The following is a 14,128-nucleotide window of genomic DNA, read 5'->3' on the forward strand; positions in this document are numbered from 1 at the left end:
AGTCATTGAAGCCAGGTCAAGTGGGTATTATCTGCAAGTGTGGGTGTTCTTATGCATATGCCCTCTCTTCTTATCAACTGGACGCTTCACTCTCCCTCCACTCTAGTCCTCTGTGGCTGTGTCACTGACTCTGGTCCCAAGAGTCCCCAGGTCTTGCCACACTGCTGGCCAGCCACGTCTCCATGCGGGTTCACAGGAGTTTGTTGAATGTTGTAGGGCTTAGCTCTCAGCTTCATTCTGTTTTCCCCTCACTTCCCCTTATCGGTGACATATCTGCTCGTGTGTTCCCATTGAGTTTTAGTCTTGGAAGGGAGTTTGCCCTGAGGAGACCCGACCACTTGCCTATATGTCTCCTGGGTGAGCAACTTGCTTATTCTTGTAAAACTGCCTATATTGTTTTGTATTTTTCCTGTCGGTCTTTCTTTCATGAAGTATCTTCTGATCTTTTAGCCGCTCCAGGCTGGTGTGCTTGTCCTTTCAAGTGGAAATTTCCCCTCAGAAGATTCTGGATGCTGTTCAGGATCCCACTTATGATCTTATGTAATGCAGAGGCTCCACAGGAAGCCTCCTTCACTGGGCACGTTGTAGCCCCATTTTAGGTATTCAGTCCGTTAGCTCTGGTAGCGTAGTGGTTACGAATCAGGCTGTGAACCGCAAGGTCAGCAGTTCAAAACTACCAACCGCTCCGCAGGAGAAAGATGAGGCTTTCTACTCTAGTAAGGATTTACATCCTCGGAAACCCTGTACAGGGTCGCTATGGGTCGGAACCGACTCGACGGCACTTAACAACAACAACAACAATCTGTTATAGGCCGAAGACAGATTTACAAGCTTTCTATGGTGATATTTCTGGCTATTCCTTTCTCTCCCCCTCCAGTGTCTATTTTATAATGGTATGCCAGGGAAACCAACATTCAAAAGATAGCCAGGCATCTTAACATTATTTCCCCCCTTTTCCCTATTCCAACCCTGTCTCAATCCCTGTAACACAGAATCCTGTTGTTCCAAGGTTGTGCATACATCATTATTTACCTCTGTTCCACTTGTTGTTGTTGTTGTCAGGTGTCATCAAGTCGGAACTGTTCCACTTAGCCCATGCAAACCTGCCTAATTGTTTTCCCATCTACCTTGTTCTTCCATTCCCCTCCCCCTTCTTGTGTTTTTTCCCCTCCCTAGCACCCAAACTATCCTGTGTCTGTTCCCTACCCTGTGCTCCACCTTCCCCTCCCTCCCCTCACCCCACCCTCCACGTCCTGGCAACCAGCAAAGAATCCCGCCCCCCCTTTAGTATGGGTTTTTTTTCTTAGTCTTTTACAGTAGTGGTCCTATGCAGTATTTCACCATTTGTGACTGACTAATTTCACTCAACATAATGTCCTCAAGGTTAATCCATGTGTTATGCGGTAGCTTGCAGTTTCCTTGTTGTTCTTCAAGGTAGCGTAGTATTCCATTGTGTCTGTACCACAGTTTGTTTATCCATTGTTCAATTGATGGGCACTTAGGCTGTCTCCATCCTTTTGCTATTGTAAATAGTGCTGCTATAAACATTGGTGTGCATTTTTTTGTGGGTAAATACCAATGGTCAACTAATTTTTGATAAGGGTGCTAAACCCATTAGATGGGGAAAGAAATGTGACAGTTACTCTTTGTTTATTTAGAGGTTGGCTTTGGAGAGTCCTCCTGACACAACACAACGGCAGCGTGGACTATGGCCTCTGACCTGGACTTCTCACCTCCTGAGGTGCCCGAGCCCACATTCCTGGAGAACCTGTTGCGGTACGGGCTCTTCCTGGGGGCCATCTTCCAGCTCATCTGCGTGCTGGCCATCATCGTACCCATCCCCAAGTCCTACGAGGCGGTGAGTCCTTCACTGTGAGTCAGCTGCCTAGCGGACAGGTTTGGTTCAGCCAAGATCAGCAGAGCTGAGCTTTATTGAGCTGTTGTTGTTGTTAAGTGTCATCAAGTCGGTTGCGACTTATAGCAACCCTGTATAGGGTTTCTGAGGAGCAGTTGGTGAGTTTGAACCACTGACCTTGTGGTTCAGACCTACCTTGGGGTCTTGTGCATTATCCTGCAGCGCCACACCAGCACTTCAAGGAGTTAGTGTCCTTCAAATTCCCACTTGGTAGCATTGAACCCTGTAAGTGATAATTTCATTTGTTTACACATCTGGTCAACAGAGTTTTATATTTATTACATACTCGGTGTCAGACTTTCAGACTCCGCTGAAAGATGTGGTGTCTGCCATCAAGGACCTTCTATTCCTTTGGGACAGGCAGATACTAAACAACTACTCAGATGTGCTCCTACGAAAAGAGCACTGTGCTGTGAGAAACTGTAATAAAAGGAAGGACCAGACCTGGTCCTCAGAAAGAAGCTAGGCTGTCCCCTCATGGAGACAAGGGATGAGAAGATTTCTTATCCATCCAGGGCAAGGGGAAGGCCGGGAGGGTGAGAACAGCATTCCAGGAAGAGGGAACTACATGTACAAGGAACCTGAGTAGTAAAGGAATAGGCTAGATCCTGGAACTGAAAGACGGTGACTGGCTGGAAGCACAGAGGTAATGGAGAGGGTCTGGTGAAAGGGCAGCCCAGATGGCAGGGCCCAGGAGAGTTTAATGTTTAAGAGAGGAGAGTGACTTGATCATACTTTCTCATTTTGATTCTTAAGACAGTCTCTTTTATTCTCTATCTGTATGAGAAGGCTTCCAAAAGTTGGTGGAAAAATTGGAATTTGTCCATGAACTTTCGGAATCCCCCTTTTACCGCACACCCTCCACCTACCCCAGCTCTTCTCATGACGTTGATTTGTTGGAGAAAGCAGATCGTTTGTCCTGGGCAATATTGACATCCAGGATTTGGCTAGTTGCTTCCTTGTGGGATCATTTAGCATGTTCCTCTGTTCCCCATATTTCCTATTTACTGGAAGTTAGGTCTAGAGGCTTGATTCAGTTCAGACCAGGTTGTGGGATGAGAAGAACTCATAGTTGGTGCTGTGTATTTCCTATTGTATATCACCTCCAGTAAAAACTCGGCTAATGACAACACTTGTAAAATGTTGTCTACTAGGGAAGCTGATTAGAGATTCAGTCCTCAGCATTTTTATTGGGGGCTGGTTATGGGTGCTAGGTAGCACCCGCTACCTAGCACATACCAAAATTCCAGACTTCTAGAAGGAAAACAGCTGTTTAGTATAAAAGGTCTTTTTGGCCCAGTTTTGGCACAGTTCTGGAACTGGAGGGAACCCTCCTGACATGCAAGTTCCCAGGTGCCAGCCAAGGGCCAGCCTTGCTAGTGGCTTTTCCAAGGATAGCCATCTCTCTGTGTTAACTCTCTTCTGCACACCTATAATATTCTTATGATAGTTAAATGACTATATTGGTTTTTACTACCAACAAAGACTCAGAATGAAATTTAAGATATCTCTGTGGTTCTTTTCTGGCCTCGGAGGGAGTTACAGTCCAAGCACTGTATTTAGCCACTATTTTCTCCAACCTTTACGTAGGTTCATTTGCTTCAATTTGTTTTTAATTATTAGGATTTTTTTTTTCTTTGACATAATTTTATTTTTTAATTATATACAATATTCACAACATTTCTCAAAGTCAAAACTATAGAAGAGATACATTCCCAGAAATTTCCTTTAATGTCAGTATATTCTTTCCTTCCCCCATAGATAATCATTTTTATTGTTTTGATTTATCTACCCTGTGTTTCTTTTTGAAAATATAAGCAAATATATGTAAGGGGGATTCAGAAAGCTCAGGGGAAAATTGAATGACAAGATGATGGAATTTCTCCATGAACTTTTTGAATCCCCTCATGTCTGTGTGGAGTCCTGGTGTGGCGCTGTGGGCTAATGCGTCAGACTGCAAAATTGTTTGAACTGCAAGGTCTGTGGTTCAGGTTCACCAGCAGCTTCTTGGAAACCCTATGTAGGGTCGCTATGGGTCAGAATCGACTTGACGGCATTTAACAACAACAACAACATGTCTGTGTGGTATGTGTGTGTATTCATCTATTCACATTTCCCAGTTTGGTACAGAAAAGATAGCCTGCTATTAATAGCAAACTATTATTTTCTTACCTTTTTTCACTCAACAACATTCAGTATGTTCTGGAGATCCTGCTTATGCAGCTGGGAAAGCCTGGGTTGGGATGGGGAAGGAGCATGGGACATGCCTAGCTCAAGTTTAAAGAGGAACCTTGGGATGTCCAGGTGGTTCTATCAAGTAGGCAGCTGAACTTTGAGGTCGGTAGCAGGAGGAGAGGTCTGGACTGATTGTCGATCGGCACTAGGAGTTGAGATGGTATCAAAGCCACAGGCTGGAAAGAAGGAGCTGCCAGTGACAGAGGGGAAAGGCTCAGGCCTCTAGGTTGTTCTGTTCACCTCCATTGCTTCGTTTAGTGTTTTAAAAAGGAGGTCATGACTGTAGGTTTTCCACCAACAATTATATCACGCTTTAAAAATGTAATTCCTTTGCGCTGGGGCTCTGTCTTTACGGACATGGCATGCTATTGGGTAGCATAAATAACAAACCTTTTTTTGTCATTGGCTGCTGATGAAGCTTACGAAGAGTCCTGGGGGAGAGAGGTGATGAATGCTCTAGATTCATAGGCAGAGATGTGTGGCCTTATGCAGAGCTGGGAAGCTGTTCTCCTCCATTGTGTTCTTAACCCTTCGAGGTAAGCTGCCGAGGACAGGGTCAGCTCAACAAACTTTCAGGCCAAGATGCCATTTATGGATCTCAGTGAGGTTATTCCTGGTGCAGGTGGGCTGAGGTTTATTGAGGTAGAGAGTTGACAGGTGGCTCAAAAATATGCCACACATACACTTCCCTTTAGAAGTTAATTTGGAACAACAAGCTCATCTTTTACAATACAAATAGAGAACATAGCATGTCATTGTTATTTATCTTGCCATGTAGGGGAATAAGGCTCACACAAGTGTCTGCTCCTCCAGCTGAAGCTTACTGTTTCAGCTTTTGGTTGGTAGGTTTTCAGTGGATCAGTAGCAAAAATATGCAGCACCATTAATGTACATTTTCATTGGTGCTTGTGGCCAGCAAGTGACCTCCAGTTCCATAGGGATTCTCCTGCCACTGTCTTTCCAGTGTCCCTAATAGATAACTGCCCCTCACTCCCAAAGAAACACTATATTCTGTGAAAGAACAAGAGTCCAGAGTCTCAAGACTGTTCTCCGTAGAGGTTGTGTCGAGTAGTTAGCTGGAACCTGGCATTTGGATGTGAAGTAGGGGAAAGAGAGGTAGGAGAACTTGGGGAAAGGGAGCTCTTAAGGAAGAAGGGTGTCTGGGGATTGGGGGCAGTTTGTGGGGTCCCCAGGCAGCCCTTGGGCAGGTGGTAGGGAGACACCTGGAAATGGAGAGGACATGAGGTGGGAGAGTGGCAGAAGTGAGGACTGGGAGCACCCAGAGAACAAGTTAGTTCTCTTTGCCACTTTGCTTAGGGCAATATCACCCCACTTGCTTGGCCTATAGGAGCAAGGTTTATTAGTGGCTTTTGGGGTCATAAGATAACATTTTTGGCTCCAGATGATGGAAAAGCTTTTGAAAAGCAAAATAATGTCTTTCCTGCCTTTTTTTTTTGGTGTTTTTTTTGCAACTAGTTCAGTACTTCAGTACTTAGCAGATTATTTGAAAGCTCTTTGGGGGGAAATCAGGGAAGAAACAAAATGCTTCTCACCCTAGGCCCTTCCTTTTCATAGTGAGAGCAAGAAGCAATTTGTAAAATCAAAACCAAAGTCCCCAGAAATAAGTCCAACTAAGAATGTTTTCTCATCAACACCTCACTAAAATAAGACTTGAGAAAACAAACATATGAACCTGACTGAGGCTTGAGCCAAGCTGTTTATTGTCGGCTGGATTCTAAAATACAAGATTGAAGGACCTCACACTATTTCTGTGTAGTCTAGAACGTTCTGTTTCTCATACCAAGTTGAATTATGGCGGCCTTGGTGAACAGGGTTCCAGAGGAAAGTGATTGGCAGTGATGCCTGCTGCGAGTGAGGAGTGAGAGAATGGGAGCTGGCCCCTGAGTCTCCACCTGGTTGCACATTAGAAACACCCCTAGAAAACTTCTGATCCTATTGTTCTTGAGTGCCCAGAGGATTGTAATATATCACCACTTGTCTAATACCCCTGAAGTGGAAACCAGTTTTGGGAGTGTGGGAGGTAGTAGTTCTAGATGTGCTAAGGTTAGGATAATAGCAAGACATCCAAGTGAAAAAGGAAGAGCTAGCCAGAAGTGGGGCCTAGAGAGAGACTTCATATAATTGTGTGAAAGAATGAGTTGTTGATTTCAGGGGAAATGAAATTTCTGGCAAGACTTGAACTTGAAGCAGTTTATGTGAGATGCTGAAAAGATCAGGTGCTGCCTCAGAAACCCAAAACAGGGATACTGGACTTCTAGAAGGAGCGGGAAATGGGGAGTCCATCGCTCACCATCTGTATCCCACCCTCCACCCCCTTCTCTATGCTTTTCACTTTCCTTATCAGGACCCTGCGCCCTTTGCCTTCTCTCCCTGTGATGAGATGCAGCATGGTCACTGACAGCTCCCAGCTTCCCAGACCTTGCTTGGTCCTAGTTCCAAATTCTCCCTTACTCACTTCAAACCGCCTTGGCCAGTGAGGAGTGGGGGAGAGGGGAGTGGGAGTGGGTCTGCATTAGACTCATCCTCTCAGTGTAGTGCAGTGGGAAGAGGGCCTGGAGAGTGCAGCCTCCCTGAAGACTGCTGAAGATAAGAACTGTCTGTCTGTGCCATGCTGTATCTAGGGTTTCGTTTCAGCAGAATGGAGATCTTAATAGGGAGACACTGGATAGGCTTCAGGGGTTTGAGCCCCTGGAAGATGTGTATAAACTGTGTGGATTTCATGCTTAGGCACATCTTCTGGGGAAATAGCCATGGCTTTTCTCAAAGTGGGGTGAAGTAGTTTAAGGGTTTGGGAGCCAAATTCCAGGAGCTTGATGAGTAGGTAACAAGGAAGTAAAGGCTAGAAGCCATCTTTCATTCTCCTTTCCCAAAAGCATGCCTGAGCTCACCTCCCCAGAGCTCTTTTGGATCATTTTCTACGTGGAATGCTGCTCCCAGTCAACCCTAAGGAAGTGGGCGTTGACTTTTAGTTCAGTGACTTGTGTAGCAGATAGTAATAGTTCACCTGGCAGTTAATCATAAACACCCATAGTTTTTCAAATTCTGACTGTTGTCATCTTTTAATGTGTTTACATTTCATCTCCCTGCCCAGATGTCAGCTCCTAGAAAGCAGTTATCTTCCTTTCAACCTTTCTGTCTTTATTAATTACCATTATCTCGTATTGTAGTAGTAATAGGGGATGCTTTCTGATAAAAGTTCAGAGCTGCCCAAAGATATTTTATTGTGTTATAGACTTGGGATGTCAAGATATGACTGGCTTTAGGAGCTCACAGGGTCTTTAGAACTTGGCCTCTCTCCATCTCCTGGCTTTCTTGGGAGTGGTATCTTCATTTTTAGGTGCTTGTCCCAAGTCAGGAAAGATGGCTCCAGCAGCCCCAGACTGCATCCTTATTGTTCATGACTTTCCAGAGAGAAACCATTTCACTGCCTCTGTTCACTTTCCGAACCTCATGGAAGGCCTTTACTTGCCTCATAGGCTGGAAAGGGGACTAACTGCCATTTCTGACCAGACCTTAGCTAACTGCCCACTTTTATGGCCACAGTAACTGAGAGTTCTCCCAGAACCAAATAGGATAGAAAAAATAGGGCCTCAGTGGGAGAGGGTCCCGGGTTGGCAAAGACAGCAGATACCCAGCTGTGGAGGAGAATTCATTAGAATTAACGGCAAGATTGGTGGTTTTCATTTGATTTCCCCATCAGTATCCCTCTCAACCAGAAAGCCCCGCAGTGTTTTGTAGTTTGGAGCCCTGGAAAGGATAGAGATTTCCTCAGGGACCGGGGTTTAGATGGTCTGGACCTGGTGGAAATTTTTGCATGAAGATCCTAACCCTTGGTTACCAGTGAGGCCTGCCATAAGTATATGTGGTGTGTATATCATTCTCAACACCACAGGAGACAGACTCACAGAAGCAACTCTGCAATTCTGCTCTGTACTTTTGTAAATTTGGGAGGTGTTTGCAGTTGAATAGGGTGGCTGGATGCTTTTTAGTTAATGAGCCATTCTGGAGAGATTGTTGTGTGGTAGTCTGGATGACCATGTAAACATGCTCCCACCAACCTCTGGTCAGAGAGATGTGCACAGGCTCGTGGAAGAGACCAGTTTGTGGGAAGGGCCAGCAGGTTGTGCTGGATTGTGTCTGGAATGAGCTCCCCGAGGCTATTCTTTGTAATCACAGCTCTCTCCTGCCAAGTGCCTCCTGGACTCTGTGTCTTTGTTCACCTTGTTGAGCCCAAGTGGACAGGCCTCTCCTGTTCCCTGTTTCAACTAGTCCTATCCTCCTCTTAAGGCCAGTGTTAGTTCTATCCCTACAATGTCTTCTCTGCCCCCACCCTACCAGGGCCTGGAGCAAGAGTGAAAAATCATGGAACAAGCAAAGACCAAGACATACTTGGTCTGAGTACTGACCGAGCTTTCACAAACTACTTGATCCCCAGGTTCCTGAGCTATTCATGCCAGCCCGAGAGTTTTTGAGATGAGGTGTGTGAGGGTACTTGAACATAGCATAATAGCATAGTGCTCTTTCTTCATTTTCTTCTTTACCACTTTCGAAGGGAGACGAGTTTCAGTCAGTGTAGAATGGCATTTTGCCTGAACCAACAGAACTAAATCCACATTAAATTGTATAATGGAAATCATAAAACTCACTGTGTCTTCCCTGCTGGAAGGCATTTGATGCATTGTGGCACATATTTGATTATTGGCATCTGATGAATATTATCCATTTTCAGTAGTGGTTACGAATCGGGCTATGAACCTTAAGGTCAGCAGTTTGAAACTACCAGCTGTTCCGCTGGAGAAAGATGAGGCTTTCTGCTCCCTTAAAGATTTACAGCCTCAGAAACCCTGTATAGGGTCGCTATGAGTCGGAACTGACTCCACAGCACTTAACAACAACAACAAAGCAGCTGCCAAGCCTCTTCCTTACTGCTGGGTTCTGGTCCACTGGGGACACATCCACAGACCCAGCACCTCCCTGGCTGAGGCTTCTTTTGCTGCCTTAGAGGAGGTAAGGTGTTACCGGGTTGAAAGTTGGGACTGTCACTTTCACAGTCTGCCCTCTGTCTAGTGTTGTTGTTGTTGCTGTTGTTAAGTGCCATCGAGTCAGTTCTAACCCATAACGACCCTGTACATGGTTTCCGAGGCTATAAATCTTTACGGGAGTAGAACGCCTCATCTTTCTCCCACGGAGCAGCTGGTAGTTTCGAACCGCTGACCTTAAGGTTCACAGCCCGATTCGTAACCACTACGCTACCAGAGCTCCTTTCTGTCTGGTGTAGACTACCAGAAAGCTTGTGGGGAAATTCTACTATCTTCCCATTCCATTTTCCACAAACAAATGTGGGGAAATAAGAAGTTAGCAGTTTGTCCGTGCAGAGCCACAGACTGTGGATGAGGACCCAGGATCTGAATCAGGGATGTAATAGCCCCCTTTGCTTCCCTAAAACTCAGGGAGAAGTCAGCTGTGCTACACGAAGCCAGTCACCAGGTCTCTGTGAACCTCAGTTTCCTCATCTGTAGCCTAGCTCACCATGGCTAGCTTGTCAGGATGATTGGGAGGCTCAGTGAGCTGAGGCATGTGAAGAACCCACACGGTCCTCACCTAGCACCTGTGAGTCCTCTTTGTCACTGCTCACGGGGCCTGACACAACACCTCGCATGTATGGGTAAGCAGTAATAGGAGTGTGTGCTGAGCATCTACACAGAGCTTCAGAGGAAACAGAGTACTTGTAGTCCTGAGTGAGAGAGTGAGCTGAGTGAGGGGAGCGTGTGGAGACAGGCCCAGGCTGAAGTGGGCATGGCCTTAGGCTTTGTCATGTACTAAAGAACCCAGTAGCATTTGAAAGGCAGAAAGCACTTGAGGAGGATTGGGTCACTATTAAAGGACAGTGGTCTCTGGAAGCAGGTGGAGGGTGATGAGAGGAGGCAGAAAACCTGGGCAGGCTGACGTGAGGGGGCAGGAAAGAGACCCTGGGCTCTGATCAGTGCAGGGGGTGTGTTTCCTGAGGGGAACAGTCAGTGCATCCTAGAAAGGGGACAGATTGAATGTGGGGAACACGAGAAATGACTGGGAGGTTTCTAGCTTGGGGAACTGGGTGGACGATGCCAAAAGCTGTGGTGAGAGAGAGGAGGTCTGGGGTGAGGAGACAGATGATGCATTCGTATGACTACATGACAGTAATATGTACACACACCCTCAGAGAGCTGCCTTCAGCTGGAGAGAAGAAGCATGACTGTGGAGCGCTCACCCACTTCTCCCATAACTGTAGGGATTTCAGTTACAAACAAGGGGCTCTGAACGGTTCACTGATGGAATTTCAGACAGGCCTTTCTAGTTCTCGCTCCCATAGTCACCTTGTGTTCCAGAGGCTGCTAAATAGAGCAAGGCAATTTTACAGTAGATTCGAATGTGTGGTCATTATAGGGCCTGCAGAACCCAGGAAGCTTGGGGGAGGAGAGAAAGAGAGTCACAGGACTCTGGTTGTGGGGGATGGGTGGAAGGGAGGACTGAGAGCTGGATCCATGTTGCTGGAGGTGCCGAAAATGCTGAGGTTTCTGAGAGGGTTGTGGAGTGAGGAAAGCACTGTCGTAAGCTGCTGTCACCATTTCAGCCAGAGCTCAGAAGATGGGCTCCATTCCCCCGAGACCCTGGCAGGTTCCCTCTGCTGAAATCACTGGGCCTGGTCAGGGTCTGTCTGCCCGAGGGCACTCGTGGACAGACGGCTTTCTTCAAAGGTGCTCTAGCTCTGGTTCAAAGCTCCCGAGATTGCCAGTCCACATACATTTTGTCAGCACCATCCTCTCCAGTGGCCACTGCAGAAATGAGTGTGTGCACTGGGCAGAGTGGCTCCTCGGACGGTTTGTTTTGCTTGTTTTTCTAACATGCTACCTGGATTCCCCCAAGTCACATGCACAGAACAGGGTAGCCCTCAATATCAGTATGTCTTTTGGTGGGAGAAAGCCCAGCAGGTGGGGCAGGGCAGTCCAGAATGCCAACCAGGTACCTGTCCAGGGTAGAGGGTGTTATCTCCCTTCTATTATCTTAAGGAGATGACTCCATGGTGCCTTTGCCCGAAGTTTCTAGGTGTCAGAGTGAAATGACTGTCAAGGATGACACCATCCCCCTTGGTGGTCCCTCTGCTGCAGGACTGAGGCTTAGGTAGGGCTCACAAAGTAAGCAGGGTAGTTTAGAAAGTAGATTGCTCTGGAAGCTGGGATTGGCAGATTAGACATGGAGGAATATTTTTCTCTTCTAGAAGTATTGTTGCGGTTGTTAAGTGCCTTCGAGTTGGTTCTAACCCATAGTGACCCTGTATAGGGTTTCCAAAGAGCCAGGTTGATCCACCAACCTTGCAGTCAAACTGACCTTGCAGTCCAGCATATTATTCTGCAGTGCCACAGTAGGACTCCTTTAGAAGTACTTGCTGTTGTTGTTAAGTGCCGTTGAGTGGGTTCCGACCCATGGCGAGCGACCCTGTATAGAATTTCCAGGAAGCAGCTGATGAACTTGAACCCCTAACGCTGTAGTTCAAACATCTTTGCAGTCTGGTGCATTAATCCACAGCACCACACTAGGGGACATTTAAAACTCTGTGGATAAATGGAATTCAAAGAGAATTGAAGTTTTCCCCAAACTTTTGAACCCTCTCCCTCAGTAATGTAGCCACATTTTGTTTTCCCAGTTTTCATAAAGACACAGTGTTGCTAAGTGCTGTAAAGTTGGTTCTGACTCATAATGGCCCCATATAACAGAGTAGAACTGTCCCATAGGGTTATCCTGGCTTGAGTCCTGGTGTGGTGCTGTAGGGTAAGCACTGGACTGCTAACTGCAAGGTCAGTGGTTCACACCCACCAGCCACTCCTTGAAAACCCAATACAGGGTTGTTATGAGTTGGAACTGACTCGACGGCACAACAACAACAACAACAGTCTTTACAGAAGCAGATTACCAGGCCTTTCTCCCGTGGAGCTGCTGGGTAGGTTCAAACCTTCAACCTCTCAGTTAGGAGCTGAGTGCCTAACTCTTGTGCCATCAGGGTTCCTTAATGCAGTCCCTCGGGGGCAGTGGGATGGTGGAGGTCATGGGGTGTAGGCACCTGACTTTGTACAGAGGCAGCTGCTGCCACAAGGGAATGAGGGGCCAGTGTTACCGGATGTTTAAGGCTTTCGAGAGATGCTGGGACCAGATCTAATGGGAACATTCCCAATTGGCTTAGCTTTTAGAAAGTAAACACTCCAAGCCAAATAAAGTTTGCCTGCAGGCCAGACGTGTCTTCCCAGGGTGCAACCAGCCTTCCTCACGTCCTTTACGGTGAGCTAGCTCCGCAGGAGGAGAGAGCACTGGCCAAGTTCCTGCCCTAGAGTCCCTTTCTTGCCCAGCAGAATAAAGGCCAGGACTGGATCCGTGGCTTTAAACTGTTGTTAGCAGAAAAGCTTTGTTTAAAACCAACTCTTACAAAGAACAGATCTCAGTGTACAAAACGGAGCTAGCTGTTCCTGTTGAAGTCAGAGTCTAGAGTCCTCGTGGAGTTTGCTGCTAACCCCTGCCCCAGGGCACCTCCTCCAGGCTCCCCAGAACACTGCTGTCTTGATCCCTCCAAGCCCTAACATTATGTGAGATAACTGGGAAAAGGAAAATGGCCGAGCCAGAAGGAAGCTGGGTGTAGTGGAACCATCCAACAGCAGCTGCTTACTTAAAGTCTGCCACATCCCTGCCACAGGGTGCCTGGCCAGCAACAGGGTACTTCCGCCACATACTGAGTGCTTTCTGTGCATGTGTGCCTCCTGACATAGCGCCCTTTCCATTTCACAGGTGAGTAAACCGAAACATCACAGAAAGGAGAAATGAGTTGCCCACAAGGCTACTCTGCTGAGAAACAGAGGTGCCTCGGGCCCACACAGGCATGAGAAATGCCTCCTCCTCCCTGTGGGCCTCCTGTATTCTTTAATGAGACCGGACTTGCTCTCTGAGAGCCATTCCACCTACATGTGGCTCCTGGGTCCCAATAATAATGGCTTCCAGTCCTGTATTTCTGTGTCTTAACTTCAGTCTGTACAGTCCTTTCAGTCATGATCTCATTTCGCTAGTGTCAGGCTGGATCTGTCTAAGCTGGACTCTTCTTTTTTTTTAATCACTGTGCAGGCGGCGGAACCATCTGAGTCCAGAAGTGCTGAGGTGACGAGGAAGCCCAGGGCTGCTGTTCCTTCTGCAAGCAAGAGACCCAAGAAGGAGACCAAGAAGAAGCGGTAGAAGAGGAGGCCTACGGGCAGGCAGGCCAGGGTCTGGGGGAGCAGCCCTCCCGGGATTCAACATCCTGTTCCCAATCTCTGCCCCAGACGCAGGGTCTGAGGAGGCCCACAGAGAGCTGAACAGGCCTGACAGGCCTCAGGCCCCAGGCCCCAGGCCCCAGGCCCCAGGCCCCAGGCCCCAGGTCCCAGCTGGGCTGACTACCACTTCCTCTTCCTTATGCTTCCGTGACAGTTTGGAGTCAACGGGAACAGTAAAACTGCCCTGTGAGAACATTTGTTCAGAAATCAGGTCAGTTCAGAGTTTAATTTTCTTAGGGATCACTGTGTCCACCCTTTAGTCCTTGTGGGTTCAGCTTCAGGAATTGCTTCTCCTGCTGGCAGGCACCACCCCCTCTCAGTCACCATTGGTGCACCGCAGCTCCTCTGTGAGTCACCAGCTGGGTCTGAGCTGTTTCTGTAGGTCAAGATGCATAGCCTCTGCAGTGTCAGGGATTGTGCTCGCTGCGGTAGCAGCAGCAGCCCTGATAGGTGCTTGACACGAAAGCAAGCCGACGACCAGGCCAGATGACTCCTGGGCCTCTCTGGCTGGGTTGAAAAGGTTTGCTGAATAAATGAATGTATGTTTCTTGGACACAAACTTTCTGAGGCTTTGAAATGGGGAGACTTGTCAATCTGAGACCAACCTCTTTTCAAGCCACTGTAATACATT

At 47.3% G+C, this 14,128-nt stretch overlaps 1 protein-coding gene across 1 annotated transcript; it reads left to right on the plus strand.

Moving 5' to 3' along the window:
- Positions 1-1,708: 1,708 nt before the first annotated feature.
- On the plus strand, positions 1,709-13,420 carry MANBAL (mannosidase, beta A, lysosomal-like). The gene is made up of 2 exons (XM_006874721.1): positions 1,709-1,858; positions 13,313-13,420. Exons 1-2 carry the CDS (start codon positions 1,709-1,711, stop codon positions 13,418-13,420), a joined length of 258 nt encoding a protein of 85 aa, XP_006874783.1.
- Positions 13,421-14,128: the final 708 nt, after the last annotated feature.

Source organism: Chrysochloris asiatica, unplaced genomic scaffold (genome assembly GCF_000296735.1).
Source record: "Chrysochloris asiatica unplaced genomic scaffold, ChrAsi1.0 scaffold00296, whole genome shotgun sequence".
Classification (NCBI taxonomy): Eukaryota; Metazoa; Chordata; class Mammalia; order Afrosoricida; family Chrysochloridae; genus Chrysochloris; species Chrysochloris asiatica.